Source organism: Anas platyrhynchos, chromosome 6 (genome assembly GCF_047663525.1).
Source record: "Anas platyrhynchos isolate ZD024472 breed Pekin duck chromosome 6, IASCAAS_PekinDuck_T2T, whole genome shotgun sequence".
In the NCBI taxonomy this organism is placed as follows: domain Eukaryota; kingdom Metazoa; phylum Chordata; class Aves; order Anseriformes; family Anatidae; genus Anas; species Anas platyrhynchos.
The window spans coordinates 32,904,988-32,926,508 of record NC_092592.1 but is presented as its reverse complement, the minus strand read 5'-3'; the positions used below and the strand labels follow the sequence as shown (position 1 = coordinate 32,926,508).

At 46.9% G+C, this 21,521-nt stretch overlaps 1 protein-coding gene across 3 annotated transcripts in view; it reads left to right on the top strand.

The window, feature by feature from the left end:
* AFAP1L2 (actin filament associated protein 1 like 2) overlaps positions 1–21,521 on the top strand; it is a 62,976-nt gene that overhangs the window by 26,813 nt on the left and 14,642 nt on the right. For all 3 annotated transcript variants that reach the window (XM_038180843.2, XM_038180844.2, XM_038180845.2), the window contains 4 exons: positions 11,046–11,174; positions 11,708–11,785; positions 16,366–16,457; positions 20,062–20,152. In XM_038180843.2, coding sequence (XP_038036771.2) covers positions 11,046–11,174; positions 11,708–11,785; positions 16,366–16,457; positions 20,062–20,152 — 390 coding nt within the window. Of the gene's footprint in view, positions 1–11,045; positions 11,175–11,707; positions 11,786–16,365; positions 16,458–20,061; positions 20,153–21,521 lie in introns of those variants that run through there.

Below are 21,521 nucleotides of genomic sequence, written 5' to 3'. Positions count from 1 at the left end.
TATCCCAAATGCTCCCTGGACAAGTGAGCAAAGCAATGTGGTGAGGGGGAGATCTGGAGCACAACACAGCCCAGGGCTCTTCTCGCTGCCATCCCTTTCTCTGGACCATCAGCACATCGAATGGCCACTGGTTTTTGGTACCTTCTCTGCAAAACTGGGGCTCTGCTGCTTTTGTTGCAGCTCACTTGCAAGTGGTTTTGAGGATGTGTTTCTCTTTATGACTGTGAGCATTAGAAAACTATCTCAAGGGCAGTTCCTGCTTGCGAGATGCTAATCATGTCCTTGACTGAATTGGTTCCAGCACCGGAGGCCGAGCAGTGTGCTGGCCAGGCTGCGCCTCACGGTAGAATAAGACTTCCTTCAAGTTATTACTTTCATTAAAAGCTATTAATTCATTAGTGCCAACATTTAACTGTGTTATGTTCACCTTTGGGATAGAAAACACAGCTTGGAGCAAGGGCAGCACGGGTGGGTCCTGGCCAAAGTGCTGCTTCCTACTCGCGCTGCTCCCTTTGGTCCCCCGCGTGACCCCTCAAGTGCTCCCCAAATATCCCAGGTGGGCAGGGGAAGTTCCTGAGGATCACATAACTTCTTATTGGCAATAATGCTAAGAAAAGAGAAATGCCAGACTGGGTAAATTATAGCCCAGCTACAGGGATCTCTCAGAGGTCTGTTACGAGGGAGATTAAGGAGTCAAACACGAGCGCAGAGAAGTTCCAAGGAAGCTGAATTTGCTGGAAGGGCCTGATCTTGTCTATCAGCAGTTTCTTGTCATGGATTTTCTGCTGAAATGGTAAATGAAAATAACAATCTAACTCTTAAATCCGTGATAGGATTAGCAATACCTTCGGCATATTTATGTAATGGGTTTCGGAGATTTAATTCAGCGTATTGTTCCCACTCTGGATAACTGGCTCTCGTTCATGTAAACAAAGTACAAGACAGACAAAGTAAGAAAATCTTTTTTATCCGGTAAATGGTTGTTTTTCTGGTTTGAGAGCTGTCTTTCATTTCCCATGCCTCACAGTCAGAATAAAAAGGGAAAAGTTTTCAAGTTTTCTTGGGAAGTAAAAAGGCCACTCTTTGTCCTTGTGCTCTGCCATCTCAGCCCCCTGGGCTCCTGTGGGGCCCTGCTGGGGAAGAAGGCAGAGGTGCAGTAGGGCTACCTTGTCCTGAGCTCCTTCTCACCCCTCTGAGTGTCTGGGTGAATTTGACCTGGGGGTGGTGGTTGATGAGAAGCTCAACATGAGCCAGCAATGTGTGCTTGCAGCCCAGAAAGCCAGCCGTACTGTGGGCTGCACCCAAAAGCAGCGTGGCCAGCAGGGTGAGGGAGGTGATCGTCCCCCTCTGCTCTGCTCTTGTGAGACTCCACCTGGAGTCCTGCGTTCAGCTCTGGGGCCCCCAGCACAAGGAGGGCATGGACCTGTTGGAGCAAGCCCAGAAGAGGCCACAAAATGATCAAGGGGCTGGAGCACCTCCCCTGCAAAGACAGGCTGTGGGAGCTGGGGTTGTTCAGCCTGGAGCAGAGAAGGCTCTGGAGAGACCTTATAGCTATTGGTAGGGTAGTGGGGTCAATTCTGGGCTTCTTTGATCCCTTCTCCATGGATCTGACCATCACAGCACGTGGGGCCTGGATCCATGGGGAGACAGCAGGAGCTCACGTTGCAGCTCCTCGTGCAGCAGCGCCTGGCTCCGGCAGTCACCGTGGCGCTGGCATCCTGACCCGTGCTGGCTGGCACGTTACTGGGTCACTCACCCCAGTATGCTCCTGGCTTGTTGTGGGAAGTACTGTGTCACTATTTTGCCCCGAGGCATTGATAGTCACCTGTATTTTAGCAGGGCACGTTTCTTTCACACGGTGAAGGAGAGCTACATACACGAGTAACGTGTGTAGCCATTGCGTAAATCGGGAGGCTTGGGAGAGGCTTCTGAGGCTCCCTGTGGGTGACACTTGTTTTCCCCAAGGCAGCTGACACTTGTTTTTGTGAGCATTGGATGGGTAGGCTCTACTAGGAAAACACATTTGGCAATTTCTTGGGCAATATATGAATTAACAACACAGATGTCAAATGGTCACAAAAACTTGAATTGCATTTGAAAACCTGGTGAGTGGTGAAAGCGATGTTTGGGGTTTGAAGCAGAGCAGAGCCCCTGTTTCTAGAGCATCACTGCAGCATTAGGACAACATTGGTGTTTCCCTGCAGGGCTCACATGTCTTGAAATGGCTCATGTGGTGCCCAGCTGCTTCGATAATCCACAGCTAGCAGGAGACGTGTGCTCCTGGGGTGCAGCTCTTCCACCCCAAATTCAGTGACACGTCAGGTCCAAGGTGGGGGAGATGTATACAGATGTCATCCAGCCCCGTCCTCGGGACACCTTCTGCAGGCAGGTGGGAGCTGTGGCCTCCCATGCTCAGATGTTGGGGCCCTGCTGGGAGAGGCTTGCTGAGCTCCGGTGACTCAGGGCAGGAGGAAGTACCGCTTGGTCATTCCTAAGCACTTCCACACCTATTGACCCTAAACTAAAGTTTAGTAAACATCAGCTTGCTGTTGTTAGCAAAGGGGTGAGCTCAGGTGATGTCTGTAGGCTTGTATTATTTATTTATTTTCAATTATCTTCATTTTGGAGTGGTTTTGCCTGCTGGTGATTATACAGTGGGATTCCAGAAAAAGTCTCTGATATGCACATTGCTGCATCCCCACTGCTCAGTGCCTCGGGGACACGCTCCTGCCCCATATTTAGGCTCCGTGATTCCCCTGAAGAGGATGGATAAGGACGGTATGAAATGTTTGGAAAAGGGATTGAGCAAGATTGTTAAGAAACACAGCAATCAATGATGATGTTGCTGTAGCCTCCGCCAGCCTACCCTGATATATTTCAGGATACTCTTAAAACCTGTTTTTCCCCTGTTTTTGCAATAGTCTTGTGCAGTCATTCAGCAACTCAGCTGCAGAAGCAGAGGCTCAGCCCAGGCCATGAAGGCTGCCGGCACAGCTCGAAGAGTCCTTGCTGCAGAGGAAACAGCAGGGAAAGAGTGGGGACGCCAGGGCTCTGTGTCTGTCTTTCTTTCTGACCCCAGAGCTCTTGCTTTTGCTTTCTCAAACATAATTCTCTTCCCCTTCTGTTATGTTTCTATTGTTTGTTGGAGGAATGATGCCATTAAATCAACAGAGAGTGGTGGGAAAATGCTTTGATACGAGGGTATGTGTATATGTGTGTGCATGTCCTCCATTAAAAAACAAACACACACAAACCCTCTGCATATCTGGCAGCTTCCTTTAATTTGTGTCTTGCCTGCGAGAGAGAAATCCATCTCCAAATACTTTTGGCAGTTAACCTCCTTCATTTGTATTGATGTGGTACAAAGCGTGGGGTGTTGTTCCAGGGCTGTCGTTCACCATCATTGTGATAGCTAATCTCTCCAGGGCCTTGCGTTTTCCCAGTTGCTGCTTTGTGAGTGTGGTATCCCAGGCTTCCTTTTTGTATGGGAAAGAGGGATCCTGTGGCCAGGGCTCTGGGAGGCATTCGGACAGCAGTGTGCCTGTTGTTCTGTAAGGCAGGGATGGGGATGTGCTTTCCTCTGGATATAGCCATGCAGAGTGGTGGATAAGAATGATGCAAGGTCTGCTGTGGTATTTCAACAATAATAATTTTCCCTATCTGAGGAATTCCTTCAAGACCTTCTCTCCCATGAGCTACAGCAGCCCAACCTGGCTCTGTTCCTTCTTCAAGAGGAAGTCTGCTTTTGGGAATTGGTTTCTGGCTGCAGTAGAGAAACGTTTTCCCCCAGCAGTGCCCAGGCCCTCAGCTGAGGTGCAGGAGTACACATTGCCACTTCCATGGAACAAACATTGCACCAAGGGAGAAAAGAATGTGTTTGGGATGAGTGAGTGACTGTAAGATGCTCATTGTGCTGGATTTGAGCAATGTCAAATTGTATCTTGTAGTTGAGATCTTTGTGTGTTTTTATTTTTATGTTTTTTTCCTTGAAAACCTTTTCCTTTGATTGAATGCCTCTAAGTAGCCCCTTCCTGGATAGAGCTATGCATTACATTAGATAGCAAACAATGGATGTCCTTTTTGAGTTACAGGTCAGGTGCTAACCAGCTCCCCATAATAAAGTAGCTGCACTGAGTCTGAGTCTTCTAAAGATCAAGAGAGGGAAAAGAGAGCAAAACTTCACAAGAAAGGAAAAAAAGAACCCTAAATCTTAGCAGAAGTAGCAGGGAGAAACCACAGGAGAAAGGACTGTGGAAAGAGAAAGGAGTCAGTGATGGCAGCTTTAGAGGAAGTTATGTCTCTGTGTAACGCCAGTGTAGGAGGCTATGGGGCTTGGCAGCAAATTTCTGATTTGTAGAAATTGTTGAGATTGTTTTCCTCCGTGTTGGGAAGGGAGCCTGCTACAGCCTGCTCTTGGGGATATTTATCTTAGAAAGAAGACCTTCTTTAACATCCTGCCCCGCCTGACTTAGTCCATATTTTTTCAGTTGATGTCCATGCCAATTCGGTTTAATCTCAACTTACCCTCTTGGCCACTGTGCTGATCTTTCCTTATTTGCTTCCCTGATGTTTCCTAGCTCTGTCCTGCCCCAGCAAGTTACCATGTTAGGCAAGTGATATATGACCTGGTATGCTGAGGGTGCAACACTTCTCATGGTGACAGTCCAAACAACCCCACATCCCGTCATGGTTTTGTGCTGATGCTACTCGCATCACTAAGCACCTGAGCACAGCTGTGCAGTCCATAGGCTGGTAATACTTCAGGGACTTCTTGAGGCTGATGGGCACCCTGCTAATAGGGTATGTTGCACAGGGAGGAGACTGGCTTCTTTCAGATGTCAGCCAACCAATTTGTTTGCCAGTGTGAGACCTCCAATGAGTCACCAATTGGTCTCTCATGGAAAGACTGAGACACTTTGCAAAGAAAGATGTCACTGTATAGCCCCTGAATTTTCATTCATCTACCCTATATTGCATGTAATAAAGCAATACAGCACTAAAATATGAGATTGCTTAGTAAAGCTCCTTATGACACAGTAATTTTCATGTTTTGCTTCTCTTCTCTCTTCCTTCTTTTTTTCTTAATTTTTCTTGGATGCTGTTTCTCATCTCCCAGCAGAGTGAAGAGAAGCCTGTTGTTTGCTCAGCAAACTGAAAAGCTTTGTGTGCGTTTTCTGCTGCTGTTTTGTTAAAGTTCAGGGTTCCTAGGTTAGAGCTGCTGCTTCTCAATGCGAGGCTTGTTCCAACTTCCAGAGCAGCCCACGCAGAGCTGGTTGGGTTCATCTGTGCAGTTCACAGCCCACAACCCACCAGACACATTGTTTGCCTCTCTCCTTCCATGATTCATACTTTGCGACAAAGACGAGCCTAATGGTCCTGACTGGAGTGTGAAGCCAGGCGGTGCTGGATTTTAGGTGCATCAATAGAAGCAGTCTGGGTTTTTTTATTTCTTTCTTCCTTGTGAGCACTCATTATGTCTGAAAATCAGACAGCTTTGTGACTGGTCATAATAGTCTGACACAGCAGGCTTAATAGAGAAAATGTGGTAGGAGTTCACTAATTTTACAGTTTTCCTATTTAAGAGAAGAGGCTCGCCTCAGTTTTGTGTGTTGTTTTTTTTTTTTTTTTTTACTTTTTTTTTTTTTTAAATCTAGCAGTGATTGTTTAACGAGAAAGTTCGCTGTTTACTGGAAGCCTGGTGTTGTTTTTTTCCTTCTTCTTTTCCTTTGATAAACACAGCACTTCACATTTTGCTGTGGGGAGACTTCTTTTTTTTCTACAAATATTTATGAAATGCTCTTTTGTGTAAAATGGAGGAGTTTCATCTGGCCAACACTGGGTTGAGCTTTTTTTTTTTCCTCATTATTTATTTATTTATTTTATTTTCCCGTGAAAAGCTAGAGGCAGAAAGGCTGGCCAGTCACTGCAGGTGCCAGCATGGGCAGTGGAGCCTGCTTAGTGACGATGAAAACCAAGCTGGCACCCTTGAGTCCATGTTTGTCTGCCTTCTGCTCATCAGCCTGGTGAACTTTGGTGTGCTGGAGCCACACCAGCTCCTGTCACACGTCCTCTGAGTGTGCCACAGCAGAGGGGTAACCACTACAGGAGGGCCAAGGCATCGTGGTGGCCTTGTCTTTGCTGCCCCTCTTCAAGACACTGAGGCCAGCCACGTGGGGAGGGCTGGCTGGCCTGAGGAAGGGTCTGCTCTGCTGTTTTGGAAGGCAGCCCCAAGCAGGGGTCATCCAGCCTCTACAGCTGTCACTGTCACCACATCTGCCTTTCCTCAGGGCCATGAGAGAGGCCTGCTGGCTGTCATCGGGGGCGACGTCAGCCTGAGCGAGGCCTGAGGAGGTTGGGGACAGTGCTGTGGCTCGGCTGACAGCGCTCGCTGTTCAGCCCTCTGAATGCCGCCTCTGTGCCTGCCAGGCCCCTCCACACACTCCTCAGCTGCCCTATTGATGGGGGATGAGGAACCAGAGCAAAAAAAAAAAAAAAGCGAAAATTATTGCTCTCTGTGGGCTGCCGTGTTGTGGGGTACCCCCTCCATCTTCAGGGTGCATGTTGTGTGCCCACAGACACTCATAGCATGTGGGGAGCCTGAAATGGGATGTGGAGCTGGGAATCTCCTTAACATGCCAAGGTTCAGGGAAGGGTGGGCTGGGACACAGGGAAGCCAGGTTGTATTGTGGACCTGCTGGAGGAGAAGCCCATATCCATGGGCAAATCACTCTCATTCCTGCATGCCCGAGTTTCCTGGTGGTAAAGGGTACTCCTTATCATCCTCTCATCTCGGGAGAGGAAAGAGTTTATCATTCAGTATGTCTCTTCTTACAGTCCTTTGTCCATTGGCTGGGGCCCCTCTACCTTGATAAAATAAATAATTGAATTTAGATTAAAAGGTCTAATATAATCCTGCCCAGTGGTTACTAAAACACTTGAATGAAAGTTCATTCTGAGTCTGTCTTTCCATTTCCTCATAAGGCCAAGACATGAAGTAATTAGATGTAGACATAGGTTGTTATTGTAGCAAAATGACAAAGATCAGTGGTTATTGGAAGGAATGGCTTTTATAATCTAGTTTTATGGTCATTTACCTTTCAGTGACCTTGGTGTCAGGCAAAATTGGCAGCTCCATTGCGAGGAATGTGCTTCCTCAATGGAAGCTTTGCAAGCTGCTGCATTTTTGGCTCTAGCTTCACATGAACTAGGACAGATACTGCTGCAATGCAAGGGACTTTGTCTGCAAAGAAAGGCCATAGAAGAGAGCCAAAAGAAGCCCTTTTCAGTGCTCTCTGACTGCCACTGAATTGACGTCGAAACAGATCAGTTGTGTTTCAAGTAATTCTTTGCTTATTGCTGCAACCGAATTTCCAACCTTCATACAGAGAGCATCTTCTGTGGTCAGAGGGCTGCCCAGGAGTTTCTGTAAAAAGGGTTTCATTGTCTTTGAGTAAAAAAAGAGAGAACATCCCTCACCCTCCATTTAAGATCATGTAGGGTGGTGATGGTTCTGGTTGTAGCCCCTGCTCTGCGAGTCTTCCTATACCAGCAAAGATGTGAGATTTGTGTGTATTTTAAAGTATTGTACTTTTGGTGACAGTCATCACTGAAATCAGTCAAATTCCATGCATTGACTGCTCTCTTCATCTCGTACTGAGAAATCCTCATGGTAGTATTCAATGACTGATGCCTGTGGCCATGAAGAAGAGCATGATATGAATTCTGTTGTGCTATCTAATGTACTCCATATTTTTGGCCAAAATTTGTAAGGAGATGGAGTATCCTGTCCTGGGGCTTGGGAGGACTGGCTTCAGTAGGGGTTTCCACAGTGACCGTGGCTAAATCTTTTAATTCTGGGCATTGCTTTCTCTGTTCTTAGCCTTAGAGGTAATCTGTTTTTCATAAATAAGGCAGAATTTTTGACATGGAAATATTTATTTGAGGTAGTCCTTCTGATAGAGGTAGACAGGTAGAAGGGTTACTAGAAGGGTCACATTGTACTTGGGGGTTACAATGAAGTGCTATGAGAGTTGAGAAGAGCAATACAGATGTGCAAGGAGGTTTCTCAAAGTCATCTTTGAGAATTGCACTGCCTTGTGACTCCAGCTTCTGTCTACTTCTGACATCTCATTCTGCTGCACACAGCTTTTGATTTTGCAATTGTGTTCCTTGCATCTGTAGCTACTGCCACGCAGAGTCTGGCTTTCTATGCTCTTAGTTCTAAACTGCTAAAATAAGGAGAGCAAAACAATGCAGCTCAGAGGGAGAGCCATTTGTTTCAGGCTGCTTTGGATAACCACCAACCTGGTTCCGCCATGAGTATGTTCAATACTTCATCACCACAGCATGACAGGTCTTTAGCTGAGGTCAAGCAGTGGTTTCCAGCATTCCAGATCCTGAGATGGTTTGACATACATGGGCTATCAACTGTTTTTAGTCCTATTGACCTGCTGTGACCTGCTGTGATTCTTGCTTGCAGAAAGGATCTTATGGAGCCTCTTCTTATTCATCCTTCTTCTTTCTCACATTCATCACTCTGATGAGTTTTAGCTTGTTCTTCTGATATGAGAGAATGAATGGTCACATTCATTTCAATGGTGGTTTATTTTTGCAGGTATCAGGTTTGGATAGGGAATGTCCAGCTGAGATGAAAGAGAAACTTTTATAGAAGCAGATGGTTTATATGCTGCTTCTTGCTGAAGAAGAGCAAAATGAATCTCTCTTGAGTCCCTGAAGGCTGAATCCCTTGAAGTCTGACAGAGTCTTTCCACTGACCTCGGTGGCCCCAGGATCACATCCTAAATGAGTTGCTTTGAGTCACTGGAAGCCTGAATTCAGCTTTGGTGGGCTGGAAAATGTAACCTACTGTATGGGCTGTGTTATTCACAAGAGCCGGGTCCTGTGTGTATGCTAGCTGTGGATGCCTGGGAGAAGAATAAAGGCATTTTCTGCAGTCACGGGGGTGGAGGAGGGAATTATCCCCCCTTCCCTGCAAATGCAGTATCGTGACTGCTGTGCAGGCAGCTGGGGGAGCTGACCCACTTCTGAAGATTCAAATTAAGATTAAGTGTTTTTTTGAGCTGTTTCTTTTGGTACACACAAATGTCCTGTTCCTAGGACAAATGAATAGGAACATACGTTTAGGCCTGACTTCAGCCAGAACCAACCTCACTTCAGGTTTTTGGAAGTGCACCATTGTAATGGATGAGGGGGGTATATAAGACTGGGATTTGTCCCAGAGGAGTTTCCTTAAACTTAGGAGAAGCAGGCTCCTTGATGCTTGAGAGAAGCAGGTGATGAGTGTGCTTGACACAAAACGCTCACAGTTCATTGCTGAGTGACACTTATCAATGACATCTAATATTGTCGCCAAATGCTACCTGTTTCCTTGTAGCTTATGAAAAATGCTACTGTTTCTTGAAATCATTTTTACTTTCTCTAGTTAGCAGTGGGTTGTATCTGTGCAAACAAGCAGCCAACGAAAGCATTCAAGTTAATGCATCGTGGGACAGGCATTTTTTATTTCATACTGGTCCTAAATAAAACCGGAAGAGAATTAATTGGATATAGAGGGTATAAAATGAAGTGTGAAGTGCTAGAATTTAGCAGTTTCATCCAGAGCTATTATCAATTGATCTGGACTTGTGAGACTGTTTTAGAGTCAGGCTAGTGAAAGTTAATACAGTTTGAGAGCAGTAACATGATTTTGAATTAATGGCTAACAACACAAAGCCTCACAGTGTAGAGTAATTTATGCTTTATTTTTCCCTCTTCTAACAAGTATTCACCTGAGGAAGGGTCAGCAGCTGGGTAAAGACAGGGCAGTAAGAAGGTGATGGGTCTTTCCTGCACAAATATTGGTGATGAGACTGGAGGTGGTAGCACTTAGGGTCAATATGCGTGCTTTGCCCTGCAGAATTGAAACATTAACACTTTTCTAGTTCACTGCTGTGCACTGTGATTTACGTGGGAACAAGAAGCAGGAAACTGCTGCAAGTAAAGGGAAGGGCACGTTGCCCCAGTTAAATAACCCACACGTCACAGCCCCACGTTCATTGATGGCGTGCGAAGGATCCGCAGCCTGGCAGTGGTAAACCCAAGCTTTTCAGCCTTCCATCACCTTCCCTGCAGGTCATTGGCGTCAGGGAGCGATGGAGGGAAGTGAGCAGGGAGCCTCCCAGCCGGAGGAAGAGCTGAAGTTGGTTTTTCCCTACTTTTCCCACACGCTGTCATTCTTGTGCTGCGCTTCCTCTCTCCACATAACACCCTGTTATTTCCTCTGCGGAGCAGGCTCCTGCCACCGCTGCTAATTAGCCCATGATAAATTTCAGAGCAAACAAAAGCAAGCAATTAAACGCCTGTTGCTTCAGCGTGAGCCCTGTCAGTGGCAGAGCTGAGCAGCAGCTCCTCAGAAGGAAAACAGACCTATTGCTGTGGGTGTGAAGGGATGGCATCGGTGCGGCAGGTTTTCCTGAAGGCTGGCTGGGATGCTGCTCAGCCTTGGGTTTATCTTCAGTTCCACATGGTACACACAGCACTGGTCAGCACCCAAGCAAGATGGCTTGAGTAGTTACTGAATCATGGATTTTCAATGTCCTTTTATTTTCCTTTTTTTTTCTGTATTTTTTTGAGGGGAGATGATATTTGGCACGTAGCATGTGGATGTTTTCAAATTGTTATGGAGCAAGGTCTTTGATAGACTAATTGTAGTGATGTTTCAATTATGTTTGAAGGGATTCAAGTGGCAAGATCTTGCTAGCTGCTTTTGTATAGTCCCAGCCCTATTGCTCAAAATCCCTCTAGGCTTTTGTCATCTTGAGCAAAAGGTCCTATAGAAGGAAGTGTAGGTGTTTACCTGGGATTTTAGTGGTTTATGAACAAGCTAATGGAATTTGGAGCTTTCTTTTAAAAAACAGAGGGAGGGTTCAAGCTGGAAAAATAAATATAAATTAATTCCTGAGCAGAAAAAATGGAGAAAAATGGAAAACAATCAGTGAAATGCCACCAAACTACTTTGCTAACAGTTGTCTCTGTTTCTCCCGTAGCTCTCGAGCAGCTGCTCAATGAACTGGAAGATTTTCTGAGGATCCTGGACAAGGAGAACTTGAGCAGCACCGCTCTTGTGAAGAAGAGCTTCCTCTCCGACCTGCTGCGGGTGTACACCAAGACCAGCGGTACGGGCAGGGAAAGCTGAAGATGGGGTGGTGGGCTCACGTGGGAACCCCTATGGGGTCCTGAAGCACCGTTTTCTTGGAGGTTGGCAGGGAAGGGAGACGAGAAAATTAAAAGGAGAAAATGAAACATTATTTTTTCAGTGACCTCTAATTGTTTATGTAAAATTACTCTGGTTATGTGTCCAGCTTTACAAGCAAAGGATTCCCAAGATTCCTGATCCTTTCTGTTTTCCTTATTAAACCTTAAGTTTATTTAATCCACTTTGTAAGATACACAGGATGTACTGTTTGGCTGAGTTAGTGTTTAAGTAGAAATTTTAACTTATGGAATTTCCTGGCTATACAGCATTTATTTTTTCTGCTTTTTATTATTGGTTTTCTTTTTTTTTTTTTTTTTCTGCACATTGCCTCAACAAACATGCTGTCCCCCACGTGCACTCAGCAAAGCCACTTCTTACATCCGTCTTCGTGAAAAAATGAGCAATGGGAAAGCAGAGGGTGGATAAAGGCTTCGCTTTTCCCTTTGGTTGCAGGTGGCGATGAAGAATATATTTACATGAACAAAGTGACTGTCAACAAACAGCAGGGTGACCAGGAGAAACAAGACAAAGGTAGGGAATTGAAGATTGCTGGGTGCCTCATGCCTAACAGGGTGGTGAAGGTTCGTGTGGCTACTAGAGCCTTTCTTTCCTGAGACCAGTGGTGGTCTCTTGACAGCTCTGAGAGCTGAAGCAGTTGATGGTGTGGAAGGACTGCCATTTTCATTACATTCCTTTGGAAATCGTGGTCCTTGCCAACACTGAAGTTATTCCTGGAAGTAGCACTTTGGAGGGCATTATTTTGGGATTAAAATGTTGCCTTCTAAGGCTTGCAATTCCAGTGCCTGAAATATTTAAGGAAGCTGTTGTGTTTCCTTTGGCCATGAAATAAGTCACTTCACCTTTTTGAGCCCCTGAAAGCATGTTCTCTTTCGTGTGTCGCTTTTCAGTAGCCCATAGGGTCCGAGTTGTCACAACCTAGTGCAGTGAACTCCCAGGCACAGTCTGCACCAGCTGCATGGGCAGAGCAGCTTTGTCTCCTGGGGGGTTCCTCGAGTTCTGCAGGGTACAAGCCAAGAAATCAAACCTCATTAATTTCTAATTTAGATTTCCCAAGTTTCAAATTTGTAGCGTGTCAAAGAACATAATTCTTTAAAAGTAGCCGTGCTCTTTGAAGTTCATCACAAAGGCTGTTTTTGATAATTGTGTGGAGCGAATTACTGCTGACATGCATCTTCTTAAAGCACTTGTAGTCAGAGGCAAACCCAGCCCCAAAGTTTTCAGTCCAAATAAACAAGAGGACGCCTCAGTGCAGCCTGCTGTTGACTTGCTGATCCTTCAGTAGTTAGGCCAGCTCTGTTTTCAGTTGTGTTTTTTTGTGTGTGTTTTTCTTTTTCTTGTTTGTTTGTGTAGTTGGTTTGGTTGGTTAGTTTTGGTTTTGGTTTGGTTTGAAAAAACATAAACAAAAACAACAACAAAAAAAACAACTACCTGCAGCTGAATTTAGATTAATTTTAAATACCCAGGGAGACAGGATGTCCTCCCGGATTACGCATGCAACCTCAACATGATCCCTGGACAGGGTCCTCTGGGTAATGCTGTAATGCTCCATAACAGGATTGCACAGCCTCCTGGTAGCTCCCAGTAGCTGAGTGGCAACAGAAATACCTCTTTATATAAGTTCTTGTTTAGGTGGATGAAACAAGGCTTGCACTTATTGACCATGCTGAAACTCAGGGACAATTTATTTCAGACAATTTATTTTTAGAGTTGCTTCTTTTATTTCAGACTTTTCCTGATCAGGGCTGTGAGCCTAGCCACTCAGTCCCTCCCTGTGGGACCTGGCGTTTCTCGCTTTCTCTGTTTTCAGCAACTTCCTTATTCTAAGTAAAACTTCTGGGTTATTTGGAAATGCAGTCAGTCAGACACATGTGTGGGATCTTAGCCATAGCTGCATCTGGGTGTACAGCCCTGAGCCTGTCTCTGTCACGGCATGGGGAGGTCTGTGCGTGCTCGGTCAGTGGGGGGACCTGCAGGTTCAGGCTTAGCAGGTGGAAGGGGCTGTAGTACCCACAGGTGCTAGGGACCATGATGTAGATCCCCAAGGGATTATGCAGCTCCCTTTATCCTCTTTATCTGCTGCAGCTTTGTGCTTCATCACAGTCCTTTGGTGGGATGTGGTGACCACACTTCTGTGGCTGAGGTCAGTGGGACCTCTCATCCCCTGCAGGTTTTATTCACCACCTTGGGTGTGCTCTAGCAGCACAGGGTGAAATGCTTCTTGACGTGATAATACACCAGCCTCTAAGGTCCTTAAAAACGCAGTTTCTGTAAAAACAAAAACCAAATAAATGACATATTTCACTGCTCACTGTATCTGCTTCCAGTTCTGTCAGTAAGAATTTAAGCTGAACTGTACTCTACTTTTGAGATACCACTTTATGGCACAGAAGTTGAATTCACTGCAATGAGTGAAGAAGGCACCATCATTTGCTTGATTTCATTTATTTGAGAAATACAGCAAGTTTCTACCCTACAAGTCCATGGCATTCTTTCGAAAGCTGAATGCTGTCTTCTGAAAGTCACCAGAGAGAGCAAGGGATGCAGGATTTGGGGAGGTGGGCCTGATGCACAGTGTAGGGCTCTTTGTGGTGCACCCTGTCATCTTTATCCCAAATATCACCAGTGATTCACTTTCACAAAGAGCAGAAAGCACAGATAAATAACAAACAGTTAGTACCAATGTGAATTTTAGCTGGTGTTTTGCCTATTTTTTCTTCCTTTCCTTCTAAATGCACTTCAAATTCCAGGTATTAGAGAGGCACCTTTATCAAAAGACATCTGCAAAGTGTTAATGCTTGTCTAGAACACACCCCCTCTCCTTCCCCCCCTCCCCCCCAATAAAAAAAGGAACAGTTTTGTGGTCTGTGACACTGATGGCTGTAGCAGGAGAAGGAAGGGGTAGGTACAGCACATGTGTGGACTCTCCATACCAAGAGCATACGTTAGGTGCAGGTGTCTGTCGCAGAATATATCCAACTCTTAGATGGTTTTAATGATATAGCAGCAATTTCATAGAATCATAGCATGGCTTGGGTTGGAAAGGACCTTAAAGATCATCTAGTTCTACCCCCCATCATGGGCAGGGATGTCAGTTTGGTTTATTATGGTAAGTAGATCGATATCATTAATTCGTTATGACAAGAGTCACAGTGAGTGGTCTACTGCATATTAAGTTGCTTAATCTTAACAAAAATCATGTATCTTTAAAAATTGAAGCTCCACTCATCAACAAGTGTAGTTAGTAAGGATCTCTTGGAGTAAACTTGAGAGACATCCCTGCCCAAGGGGATGCCATGCAGCCCTCTGCTTCAGCAGGGAGAGCTCAAATTAGGCTTTCTCTGCTGCTATTTGTATAAGATAAATGGATTGGCTTGTAGTTAGACTTCAAATTCTTATCGAATTGCTCTCAACCTGTGATGTGATTCGTTATTTCCCCGTGAGGAATTTCAGTGGCCACCTGCTCTAGGGCTGTACCCTCTTTGTTCATGGTCACGGCTGTGAGCACTCACCAGGTGCTCTATTATGAATGAGCTGCCCTGTTCAAGGTGCTGTCACATGGAGGCCTGTTGGGGTTCACAAGCCTGAGCAAGACTTGTTTCCAGTGCAGGAACCGAGCATATCAGTCACAGTTCCCCCTTGCTGGCAGCTGGGCACAGCGATAGGTACCCTTTGAAACCTCAGAACAGAAAACCCCGAAACATCCCCCAGAAGCCCTGTCAGGAAGAAGGTTAGAGGAGATTGTTCTTTCTGTGCAGAGCCTGAAAATCAAAGCTCCATTGCATCCTGCTGTGTTCCTCAGTTGGAGCATGTGGGCTGGTGTCCACAGGAAAGGGCTGGTCTCCAGCAGGGTGAGGACCGAGGCTGAGGTCCCCATCCTGTGCTGCTTTACTCTCACCTGGAACCTCACAGGGCATCCCTCAGTCCTAGTTGTGTGGTGCATTTGGTGTCCATCAGTCCACGAGCGTCCACGATAGCTGGCTGGTGCTGATGACCAGGAGACCTGTCTAAGAGGGAGCAATTCGACTTGAGAGATGTGTTTTGCTTTCCTGCATCCATCTGGCCGCGAGCTCGCTGCAGCCTGGGGCAGAGCTATCATTGTGGCTTCCGAGCCCTAGACTGGAACAAAGTAATGTGGTTTCCAGCTTCTATTTTTGAAACCCAGAAGTATGCAGCAAAGTTCATGCCAGTGCCTTCTGAGCACAGTGCTAACTGCTGCTGAGCATTGCACGAGCCGTGGTGGTTTCTGTGTATGCCTGAGGAGCGTGGCTGCAGCACTAGCAGGTGACTACAGGGCCCAGAGCACCAGCTCAGTGCAGATTTTGGACCTAATTCCCTTGCTTAATCTACGGGACCTGCAATATCTGGGCATCTTAGCCTCATTCTTCCCGGAGTATTTGCTAAGAGACACTGTGTGAAAGGGGACTTCCCCCACCGCACAGAATAATGCCTTCAACGTCCTTAATTTTTTGGCTGGCGGGTGCCTGGCTCCCACTTGTTCCTGAGCATTAATGCATTTCTCTGTCTTGGAGGTCGTGGGATCAGGGGACTTGATTGAGGCCACCCAGGAGTTCTGTGGTGGGGAAGAGGGACTGCACACAAGTGTTCTGAGCTTTCCGTATGTCCCCCAGCTACTGAATCACTCTGCATTCAGCTGCTTGGAAAATCTGACTTTCCAGAGGCAGAGGCTGACTGCCTGGAGCAGTTCTGCTGCCATATGCCCTTTCACATGTTTGGCTTCTGCTGCTTCAAGAGCATCTCTTCCTCAGCTGGTAGATTCAATAGCAATTAAATTACTGTTCTTGGCTGGCTTTGAACTGTTGTGCAGCCCAGCCCAACCCAATGGGTCTGGGCTTCACAGTTTTCCTTCCAGAAGGAAAAAAACATGCCCAAAAGGCAGAGGCGGGTTCTTTTGCTGGGTCTCCTAGTGCCACAGTCCTGAAGTTAGCCCGAAGTGACATGGTCACCCCGCAGTGCTGCCTGTAATTATCATTCTGCTTCCTACCAAAATAGCACCTCGCTGTTCCTGCACCTCCCGGGTAGTTTGCTGGGAAATGCCACGTCATCGATATAATTGTGTTTCTGGCTTGCAGCACTGGATGGGAGAACCTCCTTGACCAATGGAGACCTGGGACTGCATTCATCCCCTCCTCAGAAGAGCCTGCCGGAGCTGCCCCCTCCGAAGGTAGGTGTTACAAAACCTCCGCTGTTCACTGCCCAGCACTCAGCCTGGGGACATCAGCCCCGGAAGGCTTCGGGGCCACTTTTATTACATAGTGTGCAGCACAGCCAAATGGACAGAGCTTTAATAAATCTCTCTCTATATGTAAATATATACATAATCAACTAGGGTCTCCCCTGTGTATTAGTTTCCTGCCCCAGACCGGGGGAAAAGTGGTTGGAAAAGGCAACATGGGTCTGTACAGCCCCACAGAGCCCATTTTCTCACCGCTTTTGATGCTCAGAGGTGCAAGACCCCAGGCACTGTGCTCCAGCTTGCTGAGGGCTTGCTTCAAAAAACTACAAAAGAACATTCCTTTGGATCCATCCATAGGAGAGCTGTAAATCTTGCGAGGGTACAGTTTTACATGGTCAGCTTCCAGTGGGATTTTGTCCCCATGCCAGAAAGCCGGCCCGGCTGTCCTCAAGAGATTGTGGCTGTTCTGTTGTTGGTCTGACGTGGGAATTGCAGCAGCTGGGATTTGGGGATGTGAAAGGAAAGGAGGCCAGGGAGTGTATGTGGAGGGGACATGGAGGAGGGCAGGATGGTGCATCCGTGACCCCAGAGGAGAACCTGTTCCTTCCCTGGGCACAGGTGGAGGCCCCAGGACTTCAGCCCAGGATGGGCTGTGTGCTTTAGCAGGACAGCTCCTGCACATTTGCATCTGTAAGCTGGGCAGGAGGGGCCACTGCTCTGCTGGGGTGGCCTTTTCCCTATCCTTGCAGCTGGTTGATGATGAATTTTCAAAAGCCACTTCAAAGAAAATCCAGAAAATTAAAAACATTTTTTTTTTACATACATTGTCTTGGGAAAAGGAATGGCAGAGCTAGCTACTCACTGCAGGGACTACTTTTGTAGGAAGACCCCAAGGAATCCAGCACCCCAAGCATTTTCCCCAAACAGCTCAGCTCACTGCCGCTCCCGGGTAAGCCCCTGGGATGCTGCCAGCTGATCTGCTGATATTTGCTGGCCTCCCTTGGGAGCTCCTGTCCTGAGCATCTGGTGCTGTGTCAAGTGTTATGGGGTGGCTCTAAAGAGTGCTACATCTTTCTGATAGGGCAACCGAAAAATTAAATGAGGAAATTAGGAAAAGCAGTTTTCAACAGTAGCTGACAAGGTTAGGCTGTGCTCGCAGGCCAGCTGCCTGTGCTGGGAGCTACCTTCTCCCACTGCTTGCCGGTGGAGTGAACCTCACTCACATAAAGCAGTCAGGTGCTTCCTCGCTGTAAGCATCCGAGAAGTATCAGCAGAGTTGGCTGCAAAGAGATCTGAGCACTCAGAGGTACTTAATATTTCAAGAACTGTGGCAACAGAGGGTGACCCAGCTGGGTCCTACTCATTTCTTTGGTTTTGTCCCAAAGTAGCCTTGAAGCACTAAGTCCCACGGGCTATAGCTCAGGTGTCAGGGTCCTTCCATCCTCCGGTAGCCCTGGCAGCTCTCTGTGCTCTGCCTCTTCTTGCAGCTGCCTGCCCGGGAGGTGGCAGGGCGCAGGCATGGACTCCCGAGATGGTTTCGTTTGCGTGCTCCGCTGTGTCGTACTGCAAGAGACAAATGTGCTGCAAGGGCCAGCCCAGCTGAGATAACGCAGCAGCATATGCTCTTTGATTTCAGATAAAGACAAAGCAACTCCACGTCTTTGGGGGGGAAAAAAAAAAAAAAAGAGGAAAAAAAAATGACTTCTGGGGCAGCTGAGGCTCAGTCCCACCTATTCCCCGTTGGATTCCATTGTCTGTAGGAAGCAAAACAGAGCAGCCCCTTCCCCCCACCCTTTCCCTGACACTCCTGGGATAGTGTCAGAAAACCCACAGCCTTTCTTTGTGTAGGCAATTTGTTTATGGTCATAACACAATGTGAGCTGGCTACACGCACAAGGCCACCGCAGATGACAATTACAGACATACTCCGGGCCGGGGAAGGGATTGAGGAAAGCTTTGGACTGGTTGTTCTTGTTTCTTGAATTTAACACATTAGGACAAGTTCCTAAACCTCGAAGTGTTTGGAGGCAAGTGTTTTCTGACAGCATGTCCTGTGTGGCCATGGGAAGCAAGCTCAGAGCCTGCTCACAGCAGCTGGCAGTCCCATGTCAGGAGGTGCCTTCATCCAAGACACCTGAAAAGGTGACAAGTGTGCAGCTCACCCGTGTGGGAGCAGGATTGTTGGGCACCATGGGCAGGGTACCTAACTCCCATGGGCTCAGCAGCATCTCCTATCAAGGGCAGTTGTTAGCGGGAAAATCTTTTCCTTCAAAGCTTCCTATCTGCTTCTGGACAGCAGCACCCTTTGGTGGACATATCCAGGGCAGGAGGAACAGTTTTGAACCTCCATTTGATGGTGCTGGCGTGACCTGCAAAGGGAATTATCCTGCCTTAGACTATGCCGTGATGCTCAAGGCCACCTGGAGCAATTACCATGGTCCAGCATGAAGGGCCATGCATGATCCGTGACCTTCAGTATTGTGTCTGCAGAGAGAGGCCGGCTCTTCTGCCTGCCCTCCTGGGAGGCGTGGGGTTTTACCCCCATGCCCTGAATGTCCTGTCTCGGTCCGAAGGCAGCGGGAGCGGTGTGAGCTGGAGCATAGCGCTGTCAGGTGGCTGGGGGTGCTATGGCCTGGGCGAGGAGTGGGGAAACCTCGCTGGGGAACGAGGGGATGCTGTTTTGGGTTGTGATGGGAAAGGGGGATGCCACGTGTTTTGGGGAAAATTGTAAGCTAAGGGCCCATCCGACTGTTATCTCCGGCTCTGCTGTACCACGTTCAACAGCCATGTGAATTACTTGAGAAGTAAAAAGGTTGTTTCTTAGCTTCCCCCCGTTTTTTTTTTTTGTCATGTGCTGGTATTTCTAAAGGATCAAGGCACTGTTTTTCCTGCCTGCCTTTGCTTGTGTTTAGGGAGGGGTTTGGCAGGCACCACAGGGATTTTCCACACTTAGACTCCTTTCAAAGACTTATTTTCCATCAGTGTTGTTTATCCATTTCCTTCATTTTTATTTTATTTTTTGCTCAGAGCACAATTAAAGATTCCTAATATTTCCTGAAACAGAGATTTTTAGCCAATGGCTTGCTGTCTGCCAGACTTAGAGATATGACCCGTGGGTGCTCAGGCTGTGCTTTCGAGTGTAAAGCCAGAATTGCACCAAGTGTCCACCCTGCTGCTTCCCTGTGAAGGCAATTGGTAGCTCAGAGGATCGTCCCCTTCCGAGGAGCAGCCTGGGAGGGGTCAGCGTGGCAGGCACAAGTCCCAGTTCATGATAAGGCCAATGGGCTGGAGCTGCTGCTTATGGGGAAATGTACAAGTCCATCCTTCCAGGGCTTTCAGCAAAATTAAAGAAAGTAATATTTATGATGCAATTATGCAGTAATTTCGGAGAACTTTCTACTTTAACTGGAAACTTTCACCAGACTAATAATTTTTCTTCCCTGTCATCTCAGCTTGTTTACATAAAAACCCTAGAATATATTTTAGTGCTACAGAAAGGATGCCCCATTGTTTTCAAGCATCTGTTTTTACCTTAAATCATGCTTCTTCTTTTTTTTTTTTTTTTTTTTTTTTTTTTTTACTTATTCTGCAGATTCCTGAAACAAAACAACCTTTGGTCCCCAAGATCGAATCCCCAGAAGGATATTATGAAGAGGCTGAGCCATATGATGTCTCTCTAAACGGTATATCACAGCTAACTGTCTGGGGGGTTATGTGTGAGACGGAAGACTTGAGGTTTATGAGAAAATTACACTAAAAACATACAATTCTTACAGCTTATGAGATAGATTTTGTCTTCTGATTCTGGTCACATGTAATATTATAGGTCTAATGCCAGCTGAAAAATCTAATGAGTTACTCAAATTTTTAAGTTTACTTTAGAAATAAGTAGTGTGTCTGGGTTAATATGACATCACTGTAAAATATTTTAAGTCATTGTGGATTCTCATTGTCTTGATGGTTTTCTGGAAGATGGGCTCTAGTCAAATGCTGGTTTCCATTCGGAAGTGGTGTAGCTGTGGTGGCTTGCATTTATGTCCTGCTGCTCTGTTTGTCCCTTTGGGGCTCAAAATTGATGACTCTGACCTGTTAGCTGCTGTAACAGGTTTTATAATTGACTATTTACTCAGCTCTGTCTCTTTGGGTAATTAAACTATTTGTAAGCTTGTTCTAAAAGCCGCCCATCATGTGAGGGGACGGCGTGGATTCGCTGTGCACGCTCACTCACGCCCGTGTCCCGGTAATGTCCTTCTTTGTGCGTCCTTCTTTTCGGGACTACCCTTTATGAGAGATTACCACCCTCCGATCTGGTAGCAGCTGATCTTGTCGTTGCTGTAGGAGCCATTTGAGTCTGAATGATGGAGATAATACCGCACTGCAGGAGAGGCAGCTCTCAGCTCAGCACCATTGACTGCAGGGTGCAGCCATGCACGTGGCACGGGGTAGATCTGAGCAGGAGGAGTTGAGGCAAGCAGAGAAGTGAGAGCTAGGGATAAAAGTGGGATTTGGATCGAAGCTCTTGGCTGTTGAATCAGAGCTGTCCATGAGAGAAGCTGAGTGCTCCACAGCCCCGGTGTGCAATACCAGGCTGTAAAACTCCTGTGACCCTGCTTGAAGACACCAGGGCTGGTTTTATGTGGGTATCCTCGCAGCAGCATGTCCCCCTCACACACCGGGGTGGCTCATAGCTCAGTGTGGGCCCCTGATGTCATCCAGGCTTAGGATTTTCAGTGCTGTTCAGAGATGTAAATACACCCAGCAGGGCCAGTTAGAGACCTAAGGCACCCGGAGATCACAGATTGCAAGTTTGGTAGAAGAGAAGATCCCCACGTGATGGGAGCGCTGTCAAAACAAGGTGTTTGTGGGGGCTGGCAGTGCTGTCTGTGGCTGCTGTTAGCAGCTGTTTGACCAGCAGGCTTGGTGTTTCACGCCTCTAAACGCAGAGCACGCTGCAGCTTGCCCTGAGCGAAAGCACCAGGCACTGACCTTGGCCCTGTGGTGTAGTGCTAACGGGGTGCAGCTGCAGCGTGTGCTTTAAACAAGGGTGTCCTG